General features: G+C 39.3%; 1 protein-coding gene across 4 annotated transcripts in view; it reads right to left on the reverse strand.

Moving 5' to 3' along the window:
- Window positions 1–3,201: 3,201 nt before the first annotated feature.
- SGCG (sarcoglycan gamma) overlaps window positions 3,202–16,140 on the reverse strand; it is a 136,481-nt gene continuing 123,542 nt past the window's right edge. For all 4 annotated transcript variants that reach the window (XM_057309688.1, XM_044381690.3, XM_044381691.3 and 1 more), the window contains 2 exons: window positions 6,236–6,359; window positions 3,202–4,058 (listed from right to left, as the gene is read on the reverse strand). In XM_057309688.1, the coding sequence (XP_057165671.1) occupies window positions 3,885–4,058; window positions 6,236–6,359 (298 nt within the window). In that variant the 3' untranslated portion in view covers window positions 3,202–3,884. The remainder of the gene's footprint in view (window positions 4,059–6,235; window positions 6,360–16,140) is intronic.

The raw sequence follows: 16,140 nt of genomic DNA on the forward strand, positions 1-16,140 counted from the left end.
ATGCTTACCCACCATTTCGCTTTTCTTATTAAAAGGAAAGTGGACACTTAGCCTGTGTCTGGAGTTCCTGGGTAGCCCACAGTCTACAAATATTTGGAACAGGCTTTCCTGCACTCGGGAGCAGGTGTTGTGCTGCCAGATGAGCAAGGTCTAAAAGCATCCCCCGTGGGCTGGCGGGACTGTCACAGCATCCTTAAGGAAGCTCAGGGACAACCTGTGCAGCCCGGATAGTCTGAATAGCAGCGGCGGGGAATGAGACTCTTGATCTCCGGGTTGTGAGTTGGAGCCTCACACTGGGCATAGAGATTACTTAATAAAATCTTAAGTATAAAAAATATAAATGAATGAATAAAATGAAAAGCAGTGGGGAGTTGGGGGTGGTGGTGCGGAAAGCCTGAGGACGACATTGGCACAAAGTTCAAGTAGTGTTTAATAAAATAAGGAGCAGTTGTTCACAGGTGTGACGGTCTGACGTGCGGGTGTGTGGGGTTCTCTTCCCTTGGGGCCGGTCAACATCCTCTGTACTTCACGTGTTCCGTAGCTCTCAAGGATAAAATGTGTAGTGCTGGTAGAAAAGAGCAATTATAGACGATTTTAATTAGTCCTGTATTAATCAGGGTTCTCCCAGGGAAACAGAACCAGGAGGAGACGTCCAGATACAGACACACGGAGAGATCTGTTTCCCGGAAGTGACCGGTGGCTGCGGGGTGGGCAAGCGTGTGACCCAGCGGGCGTGTGATCCACGCTCCACACCCTCGGCCGGGCTGGAGCTGCAGACTGCCCGTGGAGTGTCCTCGTGCTTTGGCTCCCAAAGGCTTTTTCTGTTACCTTGTTTGAACAAATATGGCTTAAAGCAGTGCCATTCATTCATTTGAAAACCGCCCCCAGCACCGAGTGCAGGTGTCTGTCAGGTGCTGGGGACATGAAGGTGCGCACTCCACCCTGGAAGTGGAGCTGCGCTGTCTGTTCAGTTAAAGATGGGTTTTGGCTTAGCGGTGCCCTTAGATCCTCTTGTTTCGCCTGCAGGTTTACACCGGATACAAAAGCTTATTTGGTTTTGAAACAACATTGAATCTGAAATGGCATTTTAAATACGGCAAACTTCTAAAGCTGAGTAGGAATTGATGTTTTAAATCAGGGAAGGAAGGGACAGAAAACTAGATAGACACCAACTAACAGCCTTGGTGTGAGGGGCTCTGCCTTTCAGAACAGCTTCTGCTCTCCTTCCCTTATACCCAAAGTGGTGGAGATTGACCTGGTGGGTGGATTTGGGGGAAGGACCCGAACACGTGTAGCTCACCCCTTCCTTTTACTTTGAATTTGGCTGCCTTCAGAACAGGTGCACTTGTCCACCCTCTTCCACGTGGTGAGCTTGGAGAGTCAGGCGCCCACAGTTCTCCCTGGAACGGGAGAGGTTCCTATGATAGTCAGGTCTTAGTGGAATCCATTTTGCTGCAAATCAAACTTTTTTTACTATTAAAGCTGACATTTTGATCTTCATCTTTCTTTCTTTCTTTTTTTTTTTTAAGATTTTTATTTATTTATTTGACAGAGACAGGCAGTGAGAGAGGGAACACAAGCAAGGGGAGTGGGAGAGGAAGAAGCAGTCTCCTAGCGGAGAAGCCTGATGTGGGGCTCGATCCCAGAACGCTGGGATCATGCCCTGAGCCGAAGGCAGACGCTTAACCACTGCGCCACCCAGGCGCCCCTGATCTTCATCTTTCTTACTTGTGCCTACTCAGCTGGTTTGGAAATTGAAAAAGAAATAAGGGCTATTTTTTTGAGGTCACTCAAATATCAATACTCAATAGTCTACAACCAGTTAGTGTACATAGCTTATTAGGTATATTCATAGTCATGACCTTAGACTTTCAATGAAAATTTAAATTGCATAATGTGTTTAAAAAGACAGATTTATGTATTACATTTTATAATACAGCCTATCTAAAAGTTTTGATACTAACCAAGGATAAATTCCTAATCACTCTAGAGAATGCAGCTATCTACAACAACTTCTTTCATGACGATTCCAAATAGCAAAGGAGCCAAAAAAAAAAAAAAATCTAATTTACATCTTTTATTTAAAGGGTTCTATCCTCCATAATTTCTCCTTGATTCTTTTTCTTGACCTTGTGTCAATCGAGCTTAGACATTTGTTTTGTACAAACATGGAACAAGAGAGTAAACATGACAGAACGAAGGCAGCACTACTTACTAGGACAGTAGGAATGCTATAGTAAGACAGCAGACATTAACTTAAGAAATCAGGACTTAACTAAATGGAAAAGGTGAATACCAATTTATTACCTAAAAATACCCACCCCCTGTGAAACTTTAGCTGCATTATATTTAGAGTTGAGTTTGCTCTTAACTGCCCGGGGCACACCTAATTTTTATTTTGTAATTTCAAGTGTTGATGTACATAGCAGTTTGAAAATCCAGGATTTGCTATAAGCGGGCTATGCTGTTAAATGAACATCTTGTTAAAACAGCATGAGAAATCAAGAGTTCACTCTTCTCCTCTCAGTTCTGAGACAGCAGAAAATGAATCTGAACTCGTGTTTACAGTTATAAATCCTATAAATAGAAAGTTGCAATGCTGTTGGTCCTACCACAACTTGTGCTACGTGGAGATCCTAATTATAACAACTGGTAAAACACAAAATGAAACCAAAGCAAACCCACCAGTCTGTGACGACTGGCATTTTACAAAGTGAGTGAGTGGCTTACACAAGACTAGCCTATTTTCATAGGTTCAGTGTGTCCTATTTGACTTACATAGCAACACATACAACCAACGGGTACTAGACCTACTTTCAAAAATGAAGAGAGTCTGATTCTATGAAGTAACATCCGGTCTGTTACTGACATGTAAGAGGTAAACGCAGTAATGAGTCCCACCACCTACTAGCTGTTTGATCCTAGTGGACTTTGGTTTCTTCACTTGTCAAAGAGTATCATCCCATCTCCACAATTCTCACGTAGGTTGGGGTTTGGATAGAATGAGACAACACACCAGAGATTTTCAAAGTGAAAACAGCTGTTCACATGTAGGGTTACATTTCAGTTTAATTTCATTAGCTACTGCATGACCTTCTGACTTGTCCTAGCTGAACCTTTTTTTAATTACCAGTTAACTTGGAGGAAAATATTACCTCAAAGCACCGTTGTGGGGATTAAAGGAAGGAAGACAAACTGAAGTTTGTGAAAAATGTAGGTTGATTTTTATTGCTTATGACTATGTATAAAGAAAACATGATTAATTTTGTATAATTTATTCCTTTGACTACATATTGAAAATCAGATCAACCCAAGTCCCCTCAAAACCTGATTTCTTGTGAAACAGGACACACTTTGCATTAAAATGAGAGAACCTGTGGGTTTGAGTGATATAGTGGGAACACCACATAGAACTTTGGGGGCATTTTAGTATCGACCAAAGCTACTTTTATGGGGAGTTAGATATTCACAGTTGAAGAGCATAAATTAATTCCACACAGCAATTCAATATTTTGTTGTAGATCGATTATCCACAAGAAAGAAAAAGAGAAGTCACAATGGCTTTGGTGAAAATAAACCTAGTGGAACAAAGACTTTTTTTTCTTTTTCTTTTTCTTTTTCTTTTCCTTTTCTTTTCTTTTCTTTTCTTTTCTTTTTTTTTTTTTTTTTTGCTATTGCTAGACTTTTATGTCTAAAATGTGCACACCATTCTGAGATCATGTATTTTCATCAGAACACCTTCACTGGTACATTTTTGAGTTCCTTTTGAAAGTGTGCCCTCCTACTTCCCACCCACTGTCAAGTTGCTTGGTGTGAAGGCTTGAGGTTGGCATCTGTAAAGCTCACTGAAATGAGGCAGGTGCTCCGTGGAAGATGCAGGGGGTTTAGAGACAGATGTGGCTGTTTTCGTGGCATGTGGTACCCACGCCGGCCACGGACAGGTAAAGCTTCCCATCTGGACACACACAGATTTCATAGAGTCTTTGTGAGCTGCCAGCAGCACCCCGAGTCCCCTGAACCAACTTGGGTAAACACACAGTTTCAGCATCAAGCACAAGCTGTTTGGGAGAAAAGGAGAGGTGAAGTGGTAAAGGAGAATGACTATGATAGCGTGAAACTCATATCTCAAAATGCTCCAAACAGATTAGTTTCTTCTCTGCATAGAAAATGAAATAGGCACCTGACTTGACTTAAGACATTATCAGAGTCTTTTAAAGCCTATTTCTTTTCTTTTCTTTTTTTTCCCATTCAGGCAGGGGCTTAATAATTCCTCCTCCAAATTAAAGAGAAGCCTTTTTTTTAAAAAAACCCATTATGCTAGTTGAGCTAGGAAGATTTATGATGCTATACTAAAAATACCTTCAGAATTATCTGAAAAAAAATGTTCTTTTAATTCACATTTATCTTGTGACCTATTTTGACTTTATGCTAAATCACGTTCTCTACCCCATTAGGATAAAGTAGAAGCCACAGAAATAAGTTCATCTTAATAATTTCTACCTGTGAATGTTGGAATTTCTGTTGATTTTGTTTCCCTATAAGAGGCAATTAACTTCATTCTATTAGCTACCAACCATTTCCCTAACTTCTAAAATATTCGAAACTCAGCTGCCTTCTCTTAGATGTGGAAAAGCAGTAGACACACAGACCAAAGCCAACTAAAATTAAACGAAAGCTACTGGGGTTTTTGTTCCTGTGACAGTTTAGTTACACTGAGATGTAAATAGATGGCCATTAATTGAGGTTTGGAAATCTTTTGGGGAACGAAGAACTGTCCCACTGAGTAGCCCAATCTTACCCACGCCAGGGTCCTCACTTATTAGAAGGAATTAAAGCATGTCATGGGCGGGCAAAATGTTTTTCCTTGCAAACAAGTTGGACTCTTCCTTTATTTTCTGCACTCTCACCCACGAACTCCACTTTTTTCATAACCTGGTGTTTGCAGTCTGTAACCCCTCTCGGGAAGCTGACCACTGCATGGGAAGCAGTGGGTGGAACAGTATTAGAAGTTACCTTGTGGTCTTGGATACTGTCAGAGTAAAAGAAATGAAATGTGTATTGCATTTTTTTTTTTTTTAACACAGAACCTACTTAAGCTGTTGTCCAGTGCTTTGGGTCTGTGGCCACCTGGTTTTCCCTAATGTGCTTTAGCTTTTCCTTGTTGGTTTCTCTGCTCTCCTTTCTTATGGTTAATCAGTGAATTTGTTTTCTAGTTGTTATTTTTTTCTTGCTCTTCTAGCAAACTCTAAGACCCTGGCAGTCCACATACCCCTTCCCTGCTTGCGTTCGTTTATCTTTATGGGAATGTATCTTGTGGGAGGCCAGCTATCCCCTCACTTTGAACTAGCTCCCAGTAATAAGGGATATCAACTTATGAGTCAGGCTATGTGCTATTAAAAAAATGGTGCCTTATTTGTGGAAATAAGTGAGACTATTTCAAAATTAAAATTAGTATATTTTTCCAAGGTAATACATTTTAAGTATGTTGTGACATTATAATTTAGTAATGAGGTTCCAAAATCCTTGACTTCCGTTTTTGCATTTACCTGCTCTTGGCATCATAACTTTTCAAGTTACAACTTGAAGGAGCTTCACTGGATATCTTTTATATTCCACTAGCAGCCTGCCATTGGACGGGTCCTGTCCACACTCATGAGCTGCCTCTCATGGTCCCCATTTGCTGCCTCAACCACACCTTTCTCTTAATATCAAATTAATATGATAATTTCAAAATCTTGCCACTCATAGTACCACACTACTATCTCATGGCTCTGTGACATAGTTAAGGAAATAGTACTTTCCCTGTTTGACAAATGAGAAGATAGTCCAGGTCTGGGGAGGCCTGTCAACTTTTCTGAATTCAAACAGGTAATTCATGAATTGGTCTAGTACTAGAACAATCAATGTTGAGTAGCAAGTGCTCTACCGCCGCATTATGACTTTGGCTTATATCAGTGATGTTTTATTTCTGGACTTGAATTTCCAGATTTTATCCTTATTGTGGTTGACTTTTCAAGCTCTTAATTTTCATATTTAATTTTCATTTAAACATAATTTGATGTGAGCAAGCATAGCACTCAAGGCAACAACTGATCATGGTTGTCATTTACAGGTAACTCCCAGTGACCGCCATATTGAGAGAAGTTGGATCGGTAGGTAATGGCAGAAATGATGGTCTCTGACCACTCTGAAAGTTATCAGGATGTACAATAGGAGCTTCATACACCAAACTCACCATTCCATCACTACTTTGGAAAATGATATCCATTTGAGAAAGAGCCTCGATTTTCCCAGCATGAGCTTTAATATGGACACCCTTTGGAGCATCCATGCTTAGACTCCGTGTGGGGGATTCTAATCTGAAATGAGGGAAAGAAACAACAAAAAATAGTATTTAAAAAAAAAAAAGCCGCCACAGGAATCCTTCATTGAATGGCTTTGCATAGAAAATACAATTAATAAAGTATGTAGTATCATGATGTTATTTTTTTATTATTATGTTATGTCAGTCACCATACAGTACATCATTAGTTTTTGATGGAGTGTTCCATGATTCATTGTTTGCACATAACACCCAGTGCTCCATGCAATACGTGCCCTCCTTACTACCCATCACTGGGCTAGCCCATCCCTCCACCCCCTCCCCTCTAAAACCCTCAGTTTGTTTCCAGGAGTCCATAGTCTCTTGTGGTTCATTTCCCCCTCTGTTTACTCCCCCCTCCTTTGTTTTTCCCTTCCTTCTCCTAACAATCTCCCTGCTATTCCTTAATGTTCCACAAATGAGTGAAAACATATGATAATTGTCTTTCTCTGCTTGACTTATTTCACTTAGCATAATCTTTTTTTAATAATATTTTTTATTATATTATGTTATTCACCATACAGTACATCCCTAGTTTTTGATGTAAAGTTCCATGATTCATTACTTGCGTATAACACCCAGTGCACCATGCAATACGTGCCCTCCTTAATACTCATCACTGGCTTATCCCATTCCCCCACTCCCTCCCCTCTGAAGCCCTCAGTTTGTTTCCCAGAGTCCACAGTCTCTTGTGGTTCATTCCCCCTTCTGTTTACCCCCCCCTTCATTCTTCCCTTCCTTCTCCTACCGATCTTCCTACTTCTTATGTTCCATAAATGAGTGAAACCATATGATAATTGTCTTTCTCTGCTTGACTTATTTCATTTAGCATAATCTCTTCCAGTCCCATCCATGTTGATGCAAATGTTGAGTAATCATTCTTTCTGATGGCTGAGTAATATTCCATTGTATATATGGACCACATCTTTTTTATCCATTCGTCTGTTGAAGGGCATCTAGGCTCCTTCCACAGTTTGGCTATTGTGGACATTGCTGCTATGAACATTGGGGTATATACGGCCCTTCTTTTTAATACATCTGTATCTTTGGGGTAAATACCCAGTAGTGCAATTGCTAAGTCATAGGGTAGCTCTATTTTTAATTTTTTAATGAACCTCAGTCCTGCTTTCCAAAGTGGCTGTACCAACTCGCATTCCCACCAACAGTGTAAGAGGGTTCTCCTTTCTCCACATCCTCTCCAACACTTGCTGTTTCTTGCCTTGTCGATTTTTGCCATTCTAACTGGCATAAGGTGGTATTTCAATGTGGTTTTGATTTGAATTTCCCTGTTGGCTAATGATGTTGAACATTTTTTCATGTGTCTGTTAGCCATTTATATGTCTTCTTTGGAGAAGTGTCTGTTCATATCTTCTGCCCATTTTTTTATTTGATTATTTGTTTCTTGGGTATTGAGTTTGAGAAGTTCTTTATAGATCTTGGATACCAGACTTTTATCTGTAGTGTCATTTGCAAATATCTTCTCCCATTCCGTGGGCTGCCTCTTAGTTTTTTTGACTGTTTCCTTGGCTGTGCAGAAGCTTTTTATCTTGATGAAGTCCCAAAAGTTCATTTTTGCTTTTGTTTCCCTTGCCTTTGGAGACGTGTCATGAAAGAAGTTGCTGTGGCTGATGTTGAAGAAGTTACAGCCTATGCTCTCCTCTAGGATGTTGATGGATTCCTGTCTCACATCAAGGTCTTTCATCCATTTGGAGTTTATCTTTGTGTACGGTGTGAGAGAGTGGTCAAGCAGACTGAGATCTCTCATGATGTTATTCTCGAATGCTAATATAGTGTACATTCTTTATCGATAAATCCAGAAATAATGTGCAGTAAAGAAATTAACTTCCCACCAGTAAGTGTCTACAAAATTAGCATCCTCTAAAAACAGATAAAAACATTACACAGCTCTACCCCCACATAGTAGTTTCAGATGGCAGGGTTAAACACTGCATATCACACCAGAAGAAAATGCTATTTGTGAATAACTTTGTAAAACTATCTTTTTAGTGAAAACACAAACCCGTCTGGGAAAAAGACAAACTTAAGGGTAACATGTTCATTTGCTGCCTGTTCGTAAAGTAGAATGTAAGCTTAGCCTTTAGGTTTTGTTTGCAGGCTTGTTTTGTTTTGTTTTTTTAGGAGGATTACAGGGCAGATGTGAAGATGTCTTTTGGGAAAATACTGAACTGGTAGGGTTGAGAGACAGAATGGAGACTGGCCTCAGGTGGTTTTGTTTTTGTATAATTTATCAGAATCTCCTTGTGACTAAGTCAAACAAGAGAACCAAGAGTATACGAACCAGAGAAATTCTATTTGCTTCTGCCTGAAAAATACTAAATTTCCGCCAGGTGGCACAACATGATCACTTGAAAGATTTTTCAGCTACTCTAACCCAACCCAGCCCAATGCAACCCAACCCAACCCAACCCGACAGTCTGAAAGGCTGATGTGATTGAAATGTTTAAAGATCAATGAGAAGTGGAACAGGATACAAAATGGTCTATAATCCTCCCACAGTAGGGTACGATTAGAGTAGATCGATATGGGCAGGAAAGAGAAAGGGGAGTGGCTCTAGAGGAAAGAAGTATGTGGGTCATTAATTTGCATTTGAACTGACTTAATATTTATTTGGTAGATGTTTAGCTCAGAGGAATTGCTGCCTTTAATTGGCAAGTTTTTGTCTACCACTATTTGTTGTAGAAAACGAAGTTTCATTTTCTTAAGTACAGATCAATATGAAAATTTGACGTGTTACACATTTTGAGGGAAATTTATATTTACTTTGAGTACAAGGAAACAGAGACATTCATAGAATTTATTGGTCAAATTATGTTAAGCTTAGGTTATGGGGAAACACTCAGATATACCTAGATGATTTGGTCTGCTGATTGCCCATTTTGCTATTTGATGTCTGCTAGTCGTCTACATTTTTCCTGTCTAGATTGATAGGAAAAAAAGGGGGGTTTGATAGGGGAAGGAAAGGAAGGGAAGATGACATGCAAGGAACTTGCAGAGGTCTGGTCCATTTCAGGCAATCCATTTGTGATTTTGAAGATCCTAAGGAAGGCGAGTTGTTTCAAAGATCATTCATCAAACAACAAAATGACCTCAATAGGACCAATTACTCATTAACCATATTACAATATGGTGCTTCTGGAATAGCAAGTTTCTTCCCCTTTGCATCATTTACAGCCTTGAAGATGAAATGTGTCAGTTCAGCACAAGTTAGGACACATTTTACCAAAAAAGGCTGTGATTAGAATGCTCTGAAGTATATATTTCCATGAACACACTGAACAGCGGTCAGATACAAAACAACTCAATTTTTTTCTTTTGTTACATTTTAGTTTGCTAGTTAGATATCCACCCCTTTCTTCAAATATGTGAGTATGTAAATATTTACTTGTGACTTATAGGAGGAACAAAAGATTTTGAACACTGACCCAGAAATATACCAGATAAATAAGCTGTGTGTGTGTTTGCCCATATTCACTTTTGAATTTAGAGAATATAACTTGTCAAGCATGTATGATTGTAATATTTATTGCTTATGTCATGTTAGTGCCATTCAAACAAAGGGGAAAAGTTACTGAAATTTATGGAAAATGTTTTGATTTTAAGCTCTTTCAGGCTTATAGTAAGCCTAAATTTTGTAAATAGGTTGAGAGACCGGGAAGCGTAAATACAAATCTACAAGAAAAGCTGGCTTAGAGGTAGCACTGGTCAAATCATGCAAGGACTAGATTATGTCCACTGTTAGGCCATGCTGACCACTAGACTATGTTAACTGTGTTGGTCTTTAATCTAAAAGTGTGGGGAGTAATGTATTTATTCACTTAACTCTTATTTATTAAGTCCCTATTATGTGCTCGCCTAGATTTGTAGAAAAACAGTAGCAAACAAGGCAGATGACCTTCCTGCCTTTAGGAATCTAACATTCAAGCAGCTTAAAGGATGTAAGCAGAGGAATGACAAGGTTCCATTTTTGCTTTAAAAATATCACTCTATAAAGACCAGTCAAGACAGATGAACAGATGCAGAGCTCTGCCCTCAGCCACCAATTACATATAAATGCTGAATAAAATACAATCAAAAACATTAAAACACATACTAGGCATAAAACAAAAACAAAAACAGAAAAACAAAGGGCATTTTCATAGTGTCAGAACAGAAGAAACTCCTAACCAGAGTGATGAGTGGGAGCTGAAATGCTGGAGCCCTTGGAGGTAATGGGCAGGTAAATGCCTTGTGGGCTGGTATTTTAAATCTCTACAGGTTAGAAGTTGTAGCCAACTGTAGGGGGCAAGGAAGGAGTGTTTGGAAATGGGTTCTGGGCATACAGATGAGAGTTGAAACACAGTATGATAAGAACCCTAAAGCAGGCTGCTCATTCTGGAATGGGAGCAGAAAGTCTTAAATGATTCATTATTGTAGAACCCAAATCCACGCGCTATTCAGGCCTCCTATAAGCCCAACCCGAGAAATATCTGTGAATACTGGCTTCAGAACAGTGCCCCTGCAGGGCCCTGACAGAAGTGAATGTGAAACTGACATTAAGGGCAAATGTTGAGTCTCCATGACAACTGCTCCCAGATGAAGAGCCAAGGAGAATGAGATCCCAGACAGAATTTTCAAACCAAATGGGAGAATCTGTCAACATGAGGAACTAGAGATAACAGAGCATTCAGGAAGGGACTAACACTAAGTTTAGATCACCCGAAAGGATAAATTAACACTCATAGAACAAGACCAGAATAGAAAAAGAAAGATTCAAAAACTAGGTAAGTAGAAAATCATGAAATAAAAAAATTAAAGTCTTCTGGTAGACTGAATAGTAGACATGCCATATATCCAAAGAGAATAGGACACTGTAATATAGATTTGGTATTTCGGTGGGAAAACAAGAAATGTAAAATTTGAAATACACATTTAATGTTTTTAAATGCATAAAATATAGAATTTCAAAGGAAACTAGTGACTTTTAAATACAAATGTAAAAATTACCTAAATGGGTGTTATAGTAATTTATGAGCTTATTTGTTAATTAAGTAGGATCTGGCCAGAGGGCTTACAACTAGAGTAATTTCAAAGCAATAAGGAGCATGTAATGTATTTTGAGATACTTGCTATAACCTTTATGTGATATTGAAGTATCTCTGGCTTCTACAGATGAGACAGTCAAAGAAACTGCTAATACTACTGTGGTTTTTTGCCTCTCATTTATAATTGAAGGAATGCTAACTTTCAATTAGAGGTCAGTGAAAATGAAGGATTTTTTTTTTTCACATTCAAAATCATTAACCCACTAAATCCTATTCTTGGACACCCAGGAGATCCACAGACCACAAGTTAAGAACACCTATACTCTAGAGAATGCAGATATGAAGAGGTAATGTTTAATCATTTTACAGAATTGAAAAATAACACGAGTTCCCAAAACTGAAGAAGTACACCAATACCCAAGGACAAATTAAGACATTTCATTCATTCAGAATGAAAATCAAACTGCTAACTTAGCAAAGACCCAAAAGTAATGAATAGTAAAGTTATTGTCAGTCTAGAAATATATCCTAACTTAGCCATCTTTCAACTATGAAGGGACTAGACATCTCAGGCCCAGAGGGAAAAGTTTACTGTCTATGCAGATTGTCACTGAAGAAAGTACTTATAGAAACTAACACCAGAAGAAATGAATATTTTGGAAAAAGAAGTGATGGACATCAGAAAAATCAACACTATGTGAGTAAAGCCAAATCTTATTACCTGAAAAACATAACCAGAGAGATAAGTAAAAGCAAAGTTGAAACAAAACAACACACAAAGCAAAGTTTGGATGGGAATAACTTTCTAAATTTTTTGGTATAATTTGAGAAGAGAATGACAATGACAAACTTAATCAGAAAGTATTAATTTATCTCTATGCATATAAAATATAAAGGGTAATCCTTAAAAGAATGAAACCAGAACCTAGAGGGAAATATGGCAGGGAGAATAAGGAGAAGTTTAATAATCCAACCAAAGGTTAGAAAGAAGAAAAAAATGAAAAGAAAAAGCACAGTAAATAAAACATGACACCACAGAAATATGTCAAATAAATCAGTGATCATAATAAATATAAATAGTTAAATTCACCTATTAAAAGTTAGAAACTTTCCTGTAGGGTATTAAATCTCAAATCCAGAAATTTAACCCCTAGAGAAACAACTGAAACATAATGATACACCCCACATGAAAAAGCAAATCTGGTTGGATTAAAGATCAATGTATGAAAAGTGAAAGTGTTTTTTTATATATGCAGTTTTTTTTAATAATATTTTTTATTATGTTAGTCACCATACAGTACATCCCTAGTTTTTGATGTAAAGTTCCATGATTCATTACTTGCGTATAACACCCAGTGCACCATGAAATACATGCCCTCCTTACTACCCATCACCAGCCTATCCCATTTCCCCATCCTTTCCCCTCTGAAGCCCTCAGTTTGTTTCCCAGAGTCTATAGTCTCTCATGCTTCATTCCCCCTTCTGTTTACCCCCCCTTCATTCTTCCCTTCCTTCTCCTACCAATCTTCCTAGTTCTTATGTTCCATAAATGAGTGAAACCATATGATAATTGTCTTTCTCTGCTTGACTTATTTCAATTAGCATAATCTCCTCCAGTCCCGTCCATGTTGTAGCAAATGTTGAGAAATCGTTCTTTTTGATGGCTGAGTAATATTCCATTATGTATATGGACCACATCTTCTTAATCCAGTCATCTGTTGAAGGGCATCTCGGCTCCTTCCACGATTTAGCTATTGTGGACAATGCTGCTATGAACATTGGGGTGCATATGGCCCTTCTCCTCACTACATCTGTATCTTTGGGGTAGATACCCAGTAGTGCAATTGCTGGATCATAGGGTAGCTCAATTTTTAACTTCTTAAGGGACATCCACACTGTTTTCCAGAGTGGCTGTACCAACTTGCATTCCTACCAACAATGTAGGAGGGATCCCCTTTCTCCACATCCTTTCCAACAATTGTTGTTTCTTGCCTTGTCAAGTTTTGCCATTCTAACTGGCGTAAGGCGGTATTTCAATGTGGTTTTGATTCGAATTTCCCTGATGGCTAATGATTTTGAACATTTTTTCATGTGTCTGTTAGCCATTTGTATGCCTTCATTGGAAAAGTGTCTGTTCATATCTTCTGCCCATTTTATGATTTGTTTATTTGTTTCTTGTGTATTGAGTTTGAGAAGTTCCTTGCAGATCTTGGATACCAGTCTTTTATCTGTAGTGTCATTTGCAAATATATTCTCCCATTCTGTGGGCTGCCTCTTAGTTTTTTTGACTGTTTCCTTGGCCGTGCAGACGCTTTTTTATCTTGATGATATCCCACAAGTTCATTTTTTCCTTTGTTTCTCTTGCCTTTGGAGATGTGTCATGAAAAAAGTTGCTGTGGCCGATGCCAAAGAGGTTGCTGCCTATGCTCTCCTCTATGATTTTGATGGATTCCTGTCTCACATCGAGGTCTTTCATCCATTTACAGTTTATCTTTGTATGGTGTGAGAGAGTGGTCAAGTTTCATTTTTTTGCATGTAGCTGTCCAATTTTCCCAGCACCATTTATTGAAGAGACTGTCTTTTTTCCACTGGTTGTTTTTTCCTGCTTTGTCAAAGATTGGTTGCCCAAAGAGCCAAGGGTCCATTTCTAGGTTCTCTATTCTGTTCCATTGGTCTATGTGTCTGTTTTTGTGTCAGTACCATGCTGTCTTTGTGATCACAGCTTTGTAGTACAGCTTGAAATCTGGCAATGTGATGCCCCCAGGTTTGTTTTACGTTTTCAACAGTTCCTTGGCGATTCGGGGCCTTGAAAGTGTTTTTGAAAGAATTCACTCCCTTCACTAATGCCCAAACAGTGGTTTCCAATACCCAAGTTCCTAATGGTTTATTTGCACTATTCTGCTATTGGATGAAACTTTCCTTAAAAAAAAAAAAGATTTTATTTTTTAAGTAATCTCTGCATCCAATGTGGGGATTGAATTTATAACCCTGAGATTAACAGTCCTACCTCTATTAACTGAGCCAGCCAAGGCAGTCCCCCACCATTTACTTCCTTTATTGGATGAAACCTTCAACTCTTCATACTGTTTTTACTTGCTGAATTGACTAAATGTTTTGTTTTGATATTTTATGATTTTTACTTTTTTCTTGGAACTGCTAGAATTAAGGAAAACCAGCCACACCATCAACTGTCAATTACCATGAGGCACAAATTGCTTTCATTGTTTAAGCAGACTCAAGATGGTAACCTGTGATAAATGAGAAATAAACACTTGGGATGAGAAATGTGATTATGCAAGCTGAGATCAATGATTCATTTGTTAACTGTGCATTTATAGACACTGATTTTTTTTTTATCAATGAGTTGTTTCAAAAAACACTAAAACAGGAGGAATTAAATTCCCAAGATACCTCTTTCAGACCATTATGCAAATGTATTTGAAAACCAAGATTAAATTAACAATTCCTAGAGAAAATACAGGTGATCAAAATTGACCCTTATTAGATGTACAGGTTTTAAGAAACAAATTTCCATAAAAGAAGATTTACACTATTAAGGAATTATTTTTAAAAAATTCATCAGGTCCATATGGTCCAAGGGAGAATTCTACAAAACCTTTAGAAATCAAAGCTTCCCAAATGTCCACAAATTATTCCAGAACATTGAAAATGAAGGAAATCTTCCTAATTCTTGAAGCATGAATAACACTGTTACCTAAACATTACAAAAACACACAAAAAAGAAAGGTACAGACCTATATCATTCATGTACATAAATGTGAAGGTTCTAGATAAAATATTAGCAGGTAGAATTGAACATCATTGTAAGGAAAGAATATACCATGACTAAGGATAATTCATTCAATGAACGCAAAATTGGTCTAGTATTAGAAAACCCATTAACATGATACATTGTAAGAGTTAAGATGGCGGAGGAGTAGGGGAACCCTTTTTCAGCCGGTCCCCTGAGTCGAGCTGGATAGGTACCAGACCAGCCTGAACATCCACAGAATCAGCCTGAGACGCAGGAAGATACATCTGGATCTCTACAAATGAACATCTCTAGCGCTGAGTATTGAGGTACGAAGAGGGGAGCTGTGAAACCGTGCACAGATATTGGAAGATAAACAGAAGGGGGAGGGAGCCGACACGCTCGGGCACCGGGAAGCAGCAGCCACCTGCATGGGGGAGCGGGCGGACTCATGGTCGGCACCCGCGAAACAGCAGACTGAGACCCTGAACCGGGTGTGTGTGCCACCAGGCTTCTCACAGAACTCCGGAATCGAGGTGTGCTCACCGGGCATAGACTGAGACCGGGAGATCCGGGAGCGCGTGGGGCGGCTGGCAGCTGGCGGCATTAGAAACACAAAGGACAGAGATGCGCTGGCCCTGGAAGTGAGGGCAGGGACGCCGGGTGTGGGGCACACATCCCGGGACGCTGCAGGGTTGAGCAGCACCAACAGAAACAGAATTAAAGTGGCCAGAACATCAGTGGAGAACGGGCCGCAATCCCTCTGTTCTGTGACAATTCAGCTTCTGCTGCTCTGACTCTCAGAAGAGGCACAGCAGACCGCCAGGGAAAGCCACCAGAGAACAAAAGCCTGGAAATACCGGCTCACAGCGTGCCCATCCCCATCACCCCTCGCAGGGGACACGGAGACTCTACCCAAACAGGGTTGCCTGAGTATCGGCGCGGCAGGCCCCTCCCCCAGAACACAGAAAGCAGGCTGAAAAATC

The sequence above is a fragment of the Ursus arctos genome, unplaced genomic scaffold (genome assembly GCF_023065955.2).
Source record: "Ursus arctos isolate Adak ecotype North America unplaced genomic scaffold, UrsArc2.0 scaffold_10, whole genome shotgun sequence".
NCBI lineage: Eukaryota > Metazoa > Chordata > Mammalia > Carnivora > Ursidae > Ursus > Ursus arctos.